This window comes from Uranotaenia lowii, chromosome 2 (genome assembly GCF_029784155.1).
Source record: "Uranotaenia lowii strain MFRU-FL chromosome 2, ASM2978415v1, whole genome shotgun sequence".
Classification (NCBI taxonomy): domain Eukaryota; kingdom Metazoa; phylum Arthropoda; class Insecta; order Diptera; family Culicidae; genus Uranotaenia; species Uranotaenia lowii.
The window spans coordinates 219,674,453-219,690,677 of NC_073692.1; the positions used below are offsets into that span (position 1 = coordinate 219,674,453).

The 16,225-nt window shown below is 39.6% G+C and overlaps 1 protein-coding gene across 1 annotated transcript in view; it reads left to right on the forward strand.

Annotated features, from left to right (window-relative positions):
* Positions 1 to 16,225, forward strand: part of LOC129746288 (discoidin domain-containing receptor 2) — a 903,668-nt gene that overhangs the window by 353,356 nt on the left and 534,087 nt on the right. Inside the window, exon 2 of the mRNA XM_055739885.1 lies at positions 234 to 493. Coding sequence (XP_055595860.1) covers positions 361 to 493 — 133 coding nt within the window. The 5' untranslated portion in view covers positions 234 to 360. The remainder of the gene's footprint in view (positions 1 to 233; positions 494 to 16,225) is intronic.

A 16,225-nucleotide genomic window follows, 5' to 3' on the forward strand; every position in this document is an offset into this window, starting at 1 on the left:
GATCATCTTCCAGACGATTTGTGCGAATATCGACCAACAAACCGGCACTGAAAGATTAAACCACTAAAAGTGTTTTGTTGCTCCAATTATGAGCAATCAGAAACGCCGCTCGCCGCTTTGAACGACGTTGATTGAATCAACGTTTTCTTCGTCATATGAATTTAAACTGAAATGAAAGATGCAAATTATAACAAATCTAATCGTTTGTATATCTTTTTTCTATTCCTTTACAGAAAAACAACAATGAAGACCAACAAATAACCAACAGAGAGGCTGTTTAGAAGGATTACACACTAAAATCCTCAACATTCAAGTAACACATATCGCTCATACAGCAACAAACATTATTCAGTGAAACAAATGTCAAAAGCTCACAAAATGGCTCTCATACGATCACCGGAAGTTTTTGTCAAAGCCTCCACCTGGTGGTTCCGGATTGTGCTGGCGCTGTTCTTCCTGGAGGTGTTCCTGCACGTCGAGATGCTGGATTTAGGTAAGTAATATCTGTTCTATTTTTTTATTTATTCAAGATTTCTGAAGGTGAAACCTTTCAATCCCGATAAGAAACGTTCGTGTTTTTTCTCACCTTGTCACCAACTTATCTTATCGCGAACCTTCCTTTAAAGACCCCGCTTTAAATAATTACATTTCGAAAGTGAAAAAATCATTCCGACCCAAGTGTGTTCCACCCGGGTTTCATTCCCGTAGTAATACGTATTATTGATTCGCGCAGGTGCTAAAAGCTATGATTAATTTGTTTTTGCCTTAATTATGCAAATGGCTTTTCGGCATACATATATCTGCGAACCCACAACCTGACAAACGAACGCACACACTCACAGGACGGGAACTACCAGCGAATGTTGACCCACGCGTGTGTGTCACCCGAAATAATGATCGTTATTATCCTCCTGGATTGTTTTCGACGACAATGATATTGTTGTTGTTGTTATTTTTTTCAGTGTCCTCATGAGAAGATTGTTGTGGGCAGGGTTGCCAATATTTTTTTTTATCAAAAATCAGGGATGGTAAAATAAAAATCAGGATTAGTCAAAGTAACGTAAATTTCTCTAAAAGTGATGACCTTCTAGTGCTAGTCGCCGATTTCATGAACTTTGAACTTTTAGACCTGGTTTGCTAGCTTCGAATACTGTTTTGATCTAACCCCGAGTTTTGTTCCTCCTCGGATGCCTTCTAAGCCGAGGGGGCCGGGAAATTACCCTCCATTTGCCCCCATCCTTCAATCAAACCTTGGTACTCACCTCACCTAATTTTTTTTTTTTTTCAAAAAAATTCACTTCTTTGGAAATAGTTTTTTGGTTAGAATTTTGTCCAATGATACTCAAAATCTGGGTACGAATTGACAGTAGATGTTAAATAAACCAAGTAAATGCAGATAAAGAAAAAAAATCGAAAACAGCTTAACGATTTAATTGAAAATTATGGGAATGCAATATTTTCACTTTTCAAGATTTTTCCAAAATTTCTTTCTGACTTAAAACTAACTGCTCCAAATTGCTTCAAGTTGCTCTTCTAAGAACGCGTTAATCTGTTAAGCAGATTGTGAAACCAAGAAGCGCTCTATCCATACATCTTTGCATAAACTCATTCTATTGAATCGGATTTGCGATGCTGCGCGAAAAGTGTGCGAACGCAAAACGGAAAGTCAAACGAAAAGAAAAAAGTGGCGACAACTCATTATCGTGACACTTTAATCTGCTCAGCGAATTAGTGGGGCGGTTCATTTTTGCTCTCTCATTCAGTTCCAACCATCCATCTTTCGCCTTCTGAGCTCTGAAGCATTTTGATAAATTACAAGCATGCAAGGCGAGAAAAGGAAAAAAAAAACGTATGGTTGAAACCCTAAAATTAATAGGTACCATGATTTGAGCGCATTTAGACCTCCTCGCTGATGACGGATATTAGCGATTTCCCAAAAAATAAAACCCTTCAACATAACAATTATCGGATTGGAAACAAAACGCCGTCCACTGCCGCTCTGGGACCAAACAAAACCACAAAGCGGGGCTTATGTTTCGATTTAATTATAAGCCAAACTTCCAAACAAAAGTGTGTGGTAATAAGCAATTCGAATGGAAATGAGCTGCCCCTCCTCTCAAACCCGATAGGGCCCCCGAATTATTTTCGGTCCCGATCGATGGCGCCATTCAGAACCCGCGCTGGACAATTATGTATGCAAATTATGGTTTCATTGTGTATGTCCCCAGGTTTATCTGCGGTGAGCTCCTGTTTTCGGATCTTCCCCCTTCCAGAAACGTGATGTTGTTTGTCCTTTTGTTATTGTTTTCGGGGAGCAAATTTCAACGAAAAAGTCCCTGTCCTGGTCCAGAAATGATCCCCCGGGTGGTCATTTTGATGCGGTAGTTGCCGCGACCGAGTGATGATGGTAATAATTCAGGAAGATATGAAATCATGCTAAAGCGGGTAAATGAGCGTTAAATGTGCAGGAGTCTGTCCCTGGAGCGCTAAAATTTGGAATCCCTTCTTCCGTCTGGACGAGGGGCATCGATGGCCGTTTTATCATTCCAGCAGCTGGAAAACGTCACCGCTCATAATTATCGAAAGAATTTAAGGAATAAACGACACTTCACATTCTTCAAAATGGTCAATTTCCTCTTTTCTCATTTCTCATTTCTCATTTCTCATTTCTCATTTCTCATTTCTCATTTCTCATTTCTCATTTCTCATTTCTCATTTCTCATTTCTCATTTCTCATTTCTCATTTCTCATTTCTCATTTCTCATTTCTCATTTCTCATTTCTCATTTCTCATTTCTCATTTCTCATTTCTCATTTCTCATTTCTCATTTCTCATTTATCATTTCTCCTTTCTCATTTATCATTTCTCATTTCTCATTTCTCATTTCTCATTTCTCATTTCTCATTTCTCATTTCTCATTTCTCATTTCTCATTTCTCATTTCTCATTTCTCATTTCTCATTTCTCATTTCTCATTTCTCATTTCTCATTTCTCATTTCTCATTTCTCATTTCTCATTTCTCATTTCTCAATCCTCATTTCTCATTTCTCATTTTTCGATTCTCGTTTGTTATTTCTTATTTCTCATTTCTTATTGCTTTTTTCTCATTCCTCATTTCTCAGTACTCATTCTTATTTCTCATTCCTCATATCTCATTTCTCATTTCAGATTTATCTCATTGCTCATTTCCCATTCCTCATTTCTCATTTCTCATTTCTCATTTCTCATTTCTCATTTCTCATTTCTCATTTCTCATTTCTCATTTCTCATTTCTCATTTCTCATTTCTCATTTCTCATTTCTCATTTCTCATTTCTCATTTCTCATTTCTCATTTCTCATTTCTCATTTCTCATTTCTCATTTCTCATTTCTCATTTCTCATTTCTCATTTCTCATTTCTCATTTCTCATTTCTCATTTCTCATTTCTCATTTCTCATTTCTCATTTCTCATTTCTCATTTCTCATTTCTCATTTCTCATTTCTCATTTCTCATTTCTCATTTCTCATTTCTCATTTCTCATTTCTCATTTCTCATTTCTCATTTCTCATTTCTCATTTCTCATTTCTCATTTCTCATTTCTCATTTCTCATTTCTCATTTCTCATTTCTCATTTCTCATTTCTCATTTCTCATTTCTCATTTCTCATTTCTCATTTCTCATTTCTCATTTCTCATTTCTCATTTCTCATTTCTCATTTCTCATTTCTCATTTCTCATTTCTCATTTCTCATTTCTCATTTCTCATTTCTCATTTCTCATTTCTCATTTCTCATTTCTCATTTCTCATTTCTCATTTCTCATTTCTCATTTCTCATTTCTCATTTCTCATTTCTCATTTCTCATTTCTCATTTCTCATTTCTCATTTCTCATTTCTCATTTCTCATTTCTCATTTCTCATTTCTCATTTCTCATTTCTCATTTCTCATTTCTCATTTGTCATTTCTCATTTCTCATTTTTCATTTGTAATTTCTTAATTCTCATTTTTCATTTCTCATTGCTCGTTTGTAATTTCTCATTTTTTTCTCTATTCAAATATTTCAGTGATAGTTTCTTATTACTCAATTAACAATTCTCAATTTACATATCACTAAATTAACACTTGTTAAATATTTGTCTTATATTCACATTTTTCGAATCAATAACTTGAAAAAATTCTCAATAACTCTATGATTTAACAAAAATTCATCTATTTTGCTAACCAAGTCTTTGCTAACCAAGAAGATTTCATTTGAGAGCTTGTTGAAACTTTCCTTGTCAGTCATGAGTCTGTAGTTGATTATTTTTCCAAAGTTTCCATCATAACAACCTTCCTGTAATGGGGAAAAATCTACTAGAAGAAATCTCGTATAGGGGAATTTTTCTTCTCTCTTTCGAATCGAAAAACCTAAAAGAAGCAAACAACTAACCTACTCCAAACCACGACGACGTCTGCAAATGTAACAAAATTCTTCACAGTTCAAACTTATCTCATCTGCTGATCACCAAGTGGTGATTTGTGGCTCATTTAAAACTTGATGTTTGTTCATTCTTCTTTTGAGTTCGGGTGAGAGTGTACTACCGTTTTTAGTTTTTTTTCTCCATCCCATTCTGTCCAAGTTGAAAGATTTTCGTCGATCTGTATATTCAGGGAAAACCAGAAAGCAAGACCAACTTGCAAATTTGCCTCGTCAGCAACACCAACTTTGTTTAAAACATACTCTCATGCCATATATGAGCAGCTCCTTCCTTGCCCTTCTCCTTTTCTGAAAAACTCTTCAAGCAAACAGCAAATCGTACATATTGCAGAAAAACTCACACAAGACAAAAGTTGCGCCTCCTGCATGCATACATATGGCTGTAGGCATTATTTGGCCAGAAGCGGATGTGGGGGTGGTTCGTTTTGGAAAGGGTCTAAGAAAGAGCATGTTTGCCGATTCAATTTTCTTTACGACCAATTTACGGTTTTATAACTTTTGCGCCACTCCAATCCGGCTCGAAGGACCAAAGTTCACTGCTCACTTTGAGAGAAGGAAGCGAGTAGGACGGAGGAACGGACTCCGACGAATTGGTCAATTTGTGTGTCGTTTGTTGAAGGACTTTCGTTCATTGGAGCGAACGAGCGAGTGGGCGAGAAAAAAAAACGAACGTGTGAGGTCACTTCTGAGCAACAGATTAATTTCGGTTCCATTCTTCGGCGACATAAGCTCCAAGTGTGTTGTGTCCGAAAGCGAGCAAATAGTTCATTTTAGGTCAGTTTGAAGGGACTAAAATGGAAGAAGAGGTTGACCAAATCCAACGTCAGTGCTAGTTTTGTGAGAAATAGTTTCACACTCACATTTGCATATTTTACTTTGCGCTTTTGCGTCTATTGACCGACCCTTGGACCCACCCTTTGGATCGGATCCTGCTTTTCCACCCTTTTTTGTCGGAGCTTTTCCATCGCAGTGACCTATGCAACTTTTCAACCCCGTATATTCACAAATATCCACCCCTACAAATAGAGTTTGTCATGCGAGTTGACAAAAACGTAATCATCATGGCCTACTACTAATGCCGGCTTGCTGCTGATCCTTCTGCTGAAGTATATCCATATCTACCTTTTACCCATTCGTAGGATGTGAATAAATAGTTTTAGATATAGCTCGTCTAGCAGTGAACATAAGTAAAGTCGACATGCTGCTGGAATACATTCTGGTCACCGAAATTGCTCCGGGTAAGGTACATTCCAATGGATGAAAAGGTATGAAACGGCTGTCGTCCTCATTCGTACGAAAATGGAATAAAGTTTAGCCTCGTGGAGTCCTGTGTGTGTGCTGCGGGTCGTCCGGAATTGAAATGTTGTGCAGGAAACTTTCATTACAAACTACAACGTCACCACCACTGCCATTGCTGTGAAAAGGAAGGGAAAGGGGGGGGGGAAGATGGCAACTGGGGAGGTCCAAGGGGCGACATTCCACATTCAAACCTATGTAAATGAAGTTGCTGCTAGAATATGTTTTCGGAATAGGGAATTCGAATCAATAAACTCTCCGTGTGGAAGAGTGTGCAAAAAAATAAACTGGCAGCTGTTCGGGCGTTTTCGAGAGATCGTGTTTCACTACTGAAGCTTCTTAAGCATCGACAAATTTTATATTCAAAAATTTGTAAAAATGGATTTGTTCTGTATCTGTTGTAATCTCTTAACATAAGGCTGCCAGAATTTTTCTAGCACTTATCTGGGCCGAACAAATCCGAGCAGTTTTATATGAGCGCCTGGCAATATCCGGGCAATATTCGGGCAAATTTGGTCAAAATCCAGAATTCACAAACAAAAATCCTAAAAAAAACATAAATAAATTGATTTCATCAAAACTCATCGAAAGATTGTATATTGTATTTAGGACTTCCAATAAACCTTTCATGATTATTTTTATAAAACTTGATCAAAAAAAATCGTTTTGAACGCATAAATAAGAAAAAATACATCACTTCTTTTGTTTGATTTACAAAAAAAAAACCAATAATTCTTGGCAAAATCCGGACATTTTCCAAAGAAATCCAGGCAACCGGGCTGGACTAATCCTAAATTTCGTTTTGGATATCCTACTGAAAAATAAAAATAAAAATGAACAAGCTTTATTTGATAATAGTTTATCATTAGTGTTCTTATTCCAAAAACTCTTATAAGAAGCTCTCTTTCTTACAAATAGTTTCCATAATAAGCAGCATCTTCACTGCATCATTTTTTTTATTAGTTTTTGGTTATGTCTACCTGTCTACACTACCTAATTCTGTAATTTCTTATTCGATCAAATGAGTAGAGAATTGAGCAACATGCTCAGTTTATCTAATGGCACATCAAGTTGATTAAAACATGCTAATAGTTGAAAGTGACTCAAATATTCTGATGGTTGGATTCCAAGCAAATCTTCGATTGCCATTTTATTTAAAATATTGTTTCAAATTAATCTTTCTACTAACAGAGTTTAATAAAAGTATTTAAATTAGATATATTTGAATCATATCTAAAATCTTCGAACCTTGTGTTGAAAACTGTACCAAATTTGTCTTAAAGGGGTGATACGGTCAAAATTTGGTCAAGGGAAAACGCGTGGAAATCGGTGAAATCGTTTATTTAAAAAATCAAATTAAATTTCTTTTTCAAGCTTAATTAGTTTAAAATTCAGGAAAAATATTCAGTTAGGCTTCCGCTTTTCCAAATCCGAATTGCCGGGCCTTACGCTTAACCCCTGCCATCAGATTTTGTACAGCCACCTTGTCCACCTTCTTCGCCGCAGAAAGCCAGTTTGCCTTGAACTGCTGCTCGTTCTTTGCAGTTTTTTTGGTCTTCTTTAAGTTCCGCTTGACAATAGCCCAGTATTTCTCAATTGGGCGGAGCTCTGGCGTGTTGGGAGGGTTCTTGTCTTTGGGAACCACCTGCACGTTGTTGGCGGCGTTCCACTCCATGGCCTTTTTACCGTAATGGCAAGATGCCAAATCCAACCAAAACAGTACGGAACAACCGTGTTTCTTCAGGAAAGGCAGCAGACGTTTATTCAAACACTCTTTAATGTAAATTTCTTGGTTGACAGTCCCGAAAGTTATGAAAATGCTGCTTTTCAAGCCACAGGTACAGATGGCTTGCCAAACCAGATATTTCTTCGCGAACTTTGACAGTTTCATGTGCTTGAAAATATCTGCTAACTTTCCCCTTCCTTTTGCCGTATAAAACTCCTGTCCCGGAAGCTGCTTGTAGTCGGCTTTGACGTAGGTTTCGTCGTCCATTACCACGCAGTCAAACTTCGTCAGCATCGTCGTGTACAGCCTCCGGGATCGCGCTTTTGCCGTCGTATTTTGTTTATCATCGCGATTTGGAGTCACTACCTTCTTGTAAGTCGATAGTCCGGCTCGTTTTTCGGCTCGATGCACGGTTGTAGACGATACACCCACCTTATTTGCGGCATCTCGGAGAGAGAGTTTAGGGTTTCGCTTGAAACTACCGGCAATTCTCTTTGTCGTCTCAGCGGCTTCCGGTTTTCGATTTACCCCCGATCCAGACTTCCTGGCTGTCGACAAACGTTCCCCAAACATTTTAATTACATTTGTAACGGTTGATTTGGCAACTTTTAGAGATTTTGCCAGCTTTGCGTGCGAGTAGCTCGGATTTTCGCGATGCGCGAGCGAAATTTTGGTACGCTGCTCTTCTTCCTTGGACGGCATTTTGACAACTGAAGAGTGAATTCCAAAATCAAAATAGGAGCAACATTCTACACACACACACACACACACACACACACACACACACACACACACACACACACACACACACACACACACACACACACACACACACACACACACACACTCACACACACACACACACACACACACACACACACACACACACACACACACACACACACACACACACACACACACACACACACACACACACACACACACACACACACACACACACACACACACACACACACACACACACACACACACACACACACACACACACACACACACACACACACACACACACACACACACACACACACACACACACACACACACACACACACACACACACACACACACACACACACACACACACACACACACACACACACACACACTCACACACACACACACACACACACACACACACACACACACACACACACACACACACACACACCTTCAAAATGAGGGGTGTTTAGGTTTTTTAAATGCAAAATTGAAAGAAATACGTCAAGTTGATATTAACCAAATTTTGACCGTATCACCCTTTAGATTATGATCTCGTTGAAATATTCTTTTTCTGGGATTCTTAGGAATTTTTGGGAGAAACATATTTTCGGCTTTGAATAAGTTAGAAATCCAACAACGTCGGTTATACTTATATCCTGACGATTAAGTGCTGACTTCGATGTAAAGCAAGGAGTCTACAGTATGATCCATAAAAATGTGAAAAATTTTTGTAGTCTGTTATGTAGGTTATTTTTTGTTGAAAATGCAGGTTTCAGTGGTGGAATAGAGTTATCTCTAGCGATTGCTTTTGTCTCACTCTCCACTAATCATCTTCCCTAACCGGGAAAGTACTCATTTCTGAATGAGCACTTTGATACTCTTATTTACCCAAAATATCTGGTGACATTATTGTGTTACCACGAACCCAATTTAAGTAGTCTCGCTTTACCGTGTGATGATGTAAATATTTGTACCGTGTTTATCGCAAGGGGCTGAAGAAAGCAAACATTTCCGTACCAAGTTTTCACCCAAGAAACCCGCAGGAAGAAGAAAACTGAAACGAGTAAAACACGTATATGGGCAACATGGCCGTCTTCATTGCAACAATTTCAACCAGAGGCAATTTTTCAATAATCCTTAAAATGATATCTGCGGCTTGGGAATGTCAATCAAAGGGATCTTTGGAAACATTAATAAATTCTGGTTGGGCAAAAAATTCAGAGTTTTCAGCATAATCCTTGTTAAAATTGATTCTAAATCTGCAGTATGACAACAACAGATGCGTTTGGCAACCAAAATGTTACCCTATTTCGAGTCTGTTATGGGGTGAAGTGTTTAATTTCGGGAACCACACTGACGTTCTGGTACCAAAAATTTGGTACGGTGCGTTTGTATGCGATGTGACAGCTAGTTCAGTCCTCTGGTTTATCGTCATCACCTGTCATCAATAATCATTGATCTTTTGTTCGCGATTGCGAATTGCACATAGCAAGAGGAACCAAAACAAACAATGTTTTGGTTCTGATCGTGGCAGCAGAAGTCTGCTGCTGATTCGGACGCCAGAAGAGACCGTAAGTTTCAACACCTCTCCGAAATTCGTAAATTGAGAATGCTGAACAGCTTCGCGTGCCTCGCCCTCGGTAACGCCTTCGTGAACGCACCAGTTGGCTGTTCCTCAGTAGAGATGTGTCTCAAAGAAAGCTGACCGCTTCTTACGATCTCCCTGATGAATGCATACTTCACGTCCAGATGCTTCATCCACTGATGAGTCCGCGCCTCTTCCAGATACTGGATGCAAGGAACGTTGCAATGCATGAGATGTAACGTGAAAGGAGTGCTAACCACACCAAATTCACCAAGGAAGTATGTTAACCACAAACCTTCTTTGACTGCATGACAAAGGGCTCCTGTCTCAGCTTCGGTAGGCGACATACTGACCTTCTGCTGACCACGAAATAAGATGTTCGAAGATCATGAAAGCGTAGCCCGATACAGACCATCGATCATCGGAGTCGTTGGTAAAATCTGCATCAGCATATTCGATGGGTGGTTCCGATTTCGCATTTTTCGGAATATCAATGCCGTATCGGTCGTACCTCGAAGGTATCGCAGAATACGCTTCAGGCCTTGCCAGTGCCTATCCGCCGGGCTGGCCTGATATTTGCTCAGTGCACTAACCGCAGCACAGATATCTGGTCTCGAAGATGTCGCCAGATATTGTAGACAACCGATGAATTCTTTGAAAGGTTGTTCTGTGATAACCTCACCATCGTTCAGCTTCGTCCAGCAAACGTTTGTGTCAAGCGGTGTGCTTACGAGTTTACAATCGGCCATACCGAATCGTTGCAGGACCTTCTCGACGTATCCTGATTGAGAAATCTCGATGACGCTATTCGGAAAGTCTCGCTTGATGGTTATCCTCAAGAGAATCTTGACTTCCAGGAGATCCTTCATCTGGAATGGCCTTTCAAGCTCGGTCTGATCCAGATAATCTCTGAAACGGATCAGGATGTCATCCACGTACAAGATGAGGGTAAGTCCTCGCTTACAGGTCCGGCAAACGGAGCAGTCACTCTTCAACGGATAGAAACCAAGCTTTCTTAACTCGTCGCCGAATCGCTGGTTCCAAACACGACCCGCTTGGTTCTAGCCGTAGAGGCTTTTCTTCAATCGAACGACCTTCGATTTGCCAACGTCATCGTTTTTTTTATTAGTTGACCACCCAGGTGGTAAATCTTTTTTTACGGATTGCATTCCAAGGCACGGCGAGCCACTACTCTGGGTCCATGGGTGCAATTAGACGACTTATGATACTATGTACCCCTACGCCATAAAGTCCACCTGGGGCCTCTGACCATAATTCCCATCCGGACCTGCAACGAAGGCTATACCCGACATGATAGACCATACTCGCGCAATGCGCTTCACGGCAAATACTCGTTTTTGTACGTGCTACACCAGCAATCTTCATCCATTCTTTGTCACGATTCACGACTCACGGGTTGGCAGTCAGTTCGCCGCTACTCGTGACTCGAGCCCCACATACGGCCTCTTATCACAATTCGAGACGTTATGACCCGCCCCCCTCATTATTCGAGACCTTCTCACGCTCATCCTCTTGACACAATTCGAGGCGACTCTACCCACCTCTCCTCGTGTCTTGAGGGTCCTCACACAAATAGTCTCTTGACCTAATTCGAGACGAGAACAACTCGCCTCTCCTCGGGTCTGGAGATGTCCACACATCCTACTATTTCTTCGTCTCGATTTCTCTCGGCCGTTCGCCTACAGGTGACAAGTCTGTAGACACGTTTCCACTCTGCACCAAGAAGAGGTGGAACTACTTCGCAGAGCATAGTTCGTCATCGTTTGGTAAAAACATGAAGATAACCTATTCTAAATTTCTATTCAGGAATGCAGTTTTGACGCCAAGACTGTTCGAATGTTCTCCATCTTGGCGACCGGAGCGTATGTTTCCCAGTAGTCCGATCCTGGTCTTTGGGAACACCCTTTCGCGACCAATCGAGCCTTGTAGCCACCATCTTCCTTCACGGTAAACACCCACTTTGACAGGATGGGTTTCCTGTGACCCGGGGGCAAGCCCACCGCTTCCCGAGTCTTGTTTTTCTTCAGGGCTATCATCTCCTCGTCGATGGCGACCTTCCAGGAACCGCAATCGTCCCGGCGCTTCAGATCAGTGATGTTCTGAGGTAGCCCCTCATCAATAACAGCGGCTACGTTAGCCATGTAGCGCTGCGTAGTTCCTTTTGTTCGCTGACTTCGTCTCAGGGCCGGTTCAGGGGTGACGGAATCTTGGTCATCATCGTCATCGTCCGGGAATTCCGCGCTGCTCTCGTTATCGCTCTCGCCGTGATCGTCATCAACCACACAGTGTTATCGGGATCAGCAGGCACATCAGCTTTCCGTTTAGATGTGTTTTCACGCACCTCGACTGGCTGCTCGGATGTTGGCTGTTGTTCTGGCTCATACAAATCGGCTAATCGCTCAAATGTGATGGTCTCTGGTGAATATTCGACAGGCTTCTCGATGTCCTTTTCTGGTGCAGCACCGCCACGCACTGGTTCCAAAACGCTGGTTTCATTGAAGACCAATTCGCGGCGAATCTCGATGGGTCGGCTCGAACCATTCCAAAGCCGATATACGTTATTTGCGTAACCCACGAATACCAGACGTTTCGATTTCGGAGCAAACCCGTTGCTTTCCTTGGGAATCTGTGCGTACGCTGGACAACTGAACATGCGCAGGTTGCTCAGTTTTGACCTCCGACCGTACCACATCTCGAAAGAAGTCTCGTTGACCACAAGACCTCTTGTTGATGATCTGTTTGTGACGTACGCAGCGCACAAAACAGCTTCGCCCCATATCGTCTTCGACAATCCGCTATCATGGATCATCGCTCTGGCCTTCTCCATCAGTATATGATTCGCTCGCTCGCTGACACCGTTCTGCTGATTAGTATACGGGACCGTGAATATGAAACTCGTTACTAACGTATTCACGCCCGTTGCACATCGCAGCTTACACAACTTCTGACCGAAGTTGAGCAGATAGACAGTCATGAAGTGGGTGAAGTCGTTAATGAACGTGACGATATAACGGAATCCGTCAAACGTCAGCACCTTCATATATCCACACACGTCCGAGTGCACCAAGTTCTAATGGTCTACCCGACCTAAGCAGCTCGACGTTGTGAAAACTGTTGACTCCTTGTCAACCTGCCATACAGCTTCCGCAGCTAGCTTGTTTCTCCACCTAGGCTGGAATATGGCAGATACCCTCCACCATATTGTTACGGACCATTCGCTGCAACGCTCCAACGTCAAGATGCCTGAGTCGCATATGCCATTGAGCAGAATGGCTCAATGTGTAGTGTATAGTGTGTATTAGCTCTACACTCTCGCTTTTACAAAACCATTTATGGTTAAAAAATAACAGTAGTTGACCTTTTTCCGCGGTATGTGATTTTTGGAGAACCCATAAAATGAATAGTCGGGGATAAGTTGAAATATGGGTATTTATCAAACCCAAGACTTTTGAGCGTAGAAGTAGAAAAATGGTCATTTTTCAACCTCAGCGCAATATGGAGGAGAAGCGTCATAAATGTTTATTTTATTGTGTAAAAATCAATATCACATCAACAAATACCAGTCCAAATCTTAACAAACTATTTGATTTTGATCACCGCATCTACTTATGATATTTTTTGATTGATGTTTCTCGGTAGTTTTGTATAGGAAAAAAGATGTTTTTAAACGTTTTCGCCCTACTTGTTTTCGGCCATCTTCAGTAGAAAAACTCTGTTTCGATGGCCGTTTAGGAAACACGTGGCAACAGAGTTTTTTTTTCTGATGATGGCCGAATACAAGTAGGCCGAAAACGTTAAAAATATAGCCTTTTTTCCGTTTCAAAATCACCGAGAAACATCAATCGAAGAAGACCGTAAATATTAACAACATTAAATAATAAAATATTTGATGTTGTTACTTAAAGTTCCTTGGAAATGCCGTAAATTAGCATAAATATTTATGAAATTTAATTATATTAAACGTTTTTGCTTCAAAGCTTTGATATGAATACCTGTTTCTAAAATTCTCATTCTACTCACCTGAACAGAGTGCTAGAAAGTGTATCAGCTTCTTCACAACCTATCAGCAAAGGATGTATATCGTCCAATGCATCATTCGAGTAAATATTTGATAACACAGCAAATCTGCAAAACTGCATTCCTGTAGCGAAAATAAAAGTTTTTCCCCCACTTATTTCTTTATTCAAAAATCATAAATCATAATTTTGCTTGCGAAAACTCGCCTCGCCGTTGCCCCCGGGGAAAAACCGGCGAAAGCACGCAGAAAGTTTTCCACCTGCAGCAGTCAGGAATTCCGGAATGGTAAACTTGGTCCAGGCAGGAGAGTTTCCTTCGCTTTTTTTCTCCTTCTCCTCAAAACACAGAGAGTTGGCAACAAGGATCGGAAAGATAGTTTAATTTAATGTTTGTTTGCGGAACAACGAATGATGGGAAAGCTTTCCATAAGTTTTGAAGAACACAAGAAAGACCCTTCCTCCTTTCTCCTGGTTAAGGTGAACTTGGAAAGTTTGCTAAAATGGCGAACCTTCCACTTGCTTCAGAGCGAGGGCGAAAGAGAGAGAAGGCGGAAGCAAAGTTGACTGTTTTTGCAGATGCTTTATTATGGTAAGCATCAATCAAAACGGGGTGCCCGGGTAGGTGGGCTCAAAACTTTTCCTTACAGATGTTTCAGAAGGAGGAAGTATAGCTATCTCTTTTGCACACGCAAACACGGATATCCGGGCGGCCAGACCAAGAAAACTAGCTGTCGGAGGCTGGTTTTTGTGTTGGACCGAGCTCCGCAAAACTAGTAGATATTCCGTACCACAGTAAAGTGTGGCCGGGAAACAGAAAACTTTTAAACGATGAAATATTAACTAATTCAAGCATAGTTTTGCAAGTATTCCTGCCGAAGGTTTTCCGCACCCGGGTCCAGGTCCAAGGATTGCGGTACAAAAACAACTCCAGGCGGGCCAAATAATATGGGCCAGTTTCTTTCAGATCGTGGAAGAAAGGGTTTGCGTGGAAAGTTTTGGGTAGCAGTATTATCAGGAACTGGAGAAATTGGGAAAAGAGCGCACAAACTATCAATTATATCTTGTTGCAAAATGCAGATTGAAAACTGCTGGAAAAGTTTTGCTCGTGGTTCATATCTTTGTCGGAGTTGTTTTCGGGAGTCTTGGCCTCGTTCGATTGAAAAAAAAAACGAAGATCAATGGGATTATTTATAGAGACGGAAACGTAGGATTAATTTTGCATTCTTATATTTTTTTTGTATAAAAAATATCATCAGGAAGGATAATAAATAGAGACCAGGACTTTTCCTTTGTTGGTACACCACGCCCCTTAAATGAAAAAATATAAGATAATTCGTTATATTCTGACCGCTCTATTTTGAATTTTGAATCGAGACTGATTCATTAAAAATAACAAAAATAACAAACATGACAAAAATGAAAAAAATGACAAAAATGACAAAAATGATAAAAATGTCAAAAATGACAAAAATGACAAAAATGACAAAAATGACAAAAATGACAAAAATGACAAAAATGACAAAAATGACAAAAATGACAAAAATGACAAAAATGACAAAAATGACAAAAATGACAAAAATGACAAAAATGACAAAAATGACAAAAATGACAAAAATGACAAAAATGACAAAAATGACAAAAATGACAAAAATGACAAAAATGACAAAAATGACAAAAATGACAAAAATGACAAAAATGACAAAAATGACAAAAATGACAAAAATGACAAAAATGACAAAAATGACAAAAATGACAAAAATGACAAAAATGACAAAAATGACAAAAATGACAAAAATGACAAAAATGACAAAAATGACAAAAATGACAAAAATGACAAAAATGACAAAAATGACAAAAATGACAAAAATGACAAAAATGACAAAAATGACAAAAATGACAAAAATGACAAAAATGACAAAAATGACAAAAATGACAAAAATGACAAAAATGACAAAAATGACAAAAATGACAAAAATGACAAAAATGACAAAAATGACAAAAATGACAAAAATGACAAAAATGACAAAAATGACAAAAATGACAAAAATGACAAAAATGACAAAAATGACAAAAATGACAAAAATGACAAAAATGACAAAAATGACAAAAATGACAAAAATTAAAAAATGACAAAAATGACAAAAATGACAAAAATGACAAAAATGACAAAAATGACAAAAATGACAAAAATGACAAAAATGACAAAAATGACAAAAATGACAAAACTGACAAAACTGACAAAAATGACAAAAATGACAAAAATGACAAAAATGACAAAAATGACAAAAATGACAAAAATGACAAAAATGACAAAAATGACAAAAATGACAAAAATGACAAAAATGACAAAAATGACAAAAATGACAAAAATGACAAAAATGAC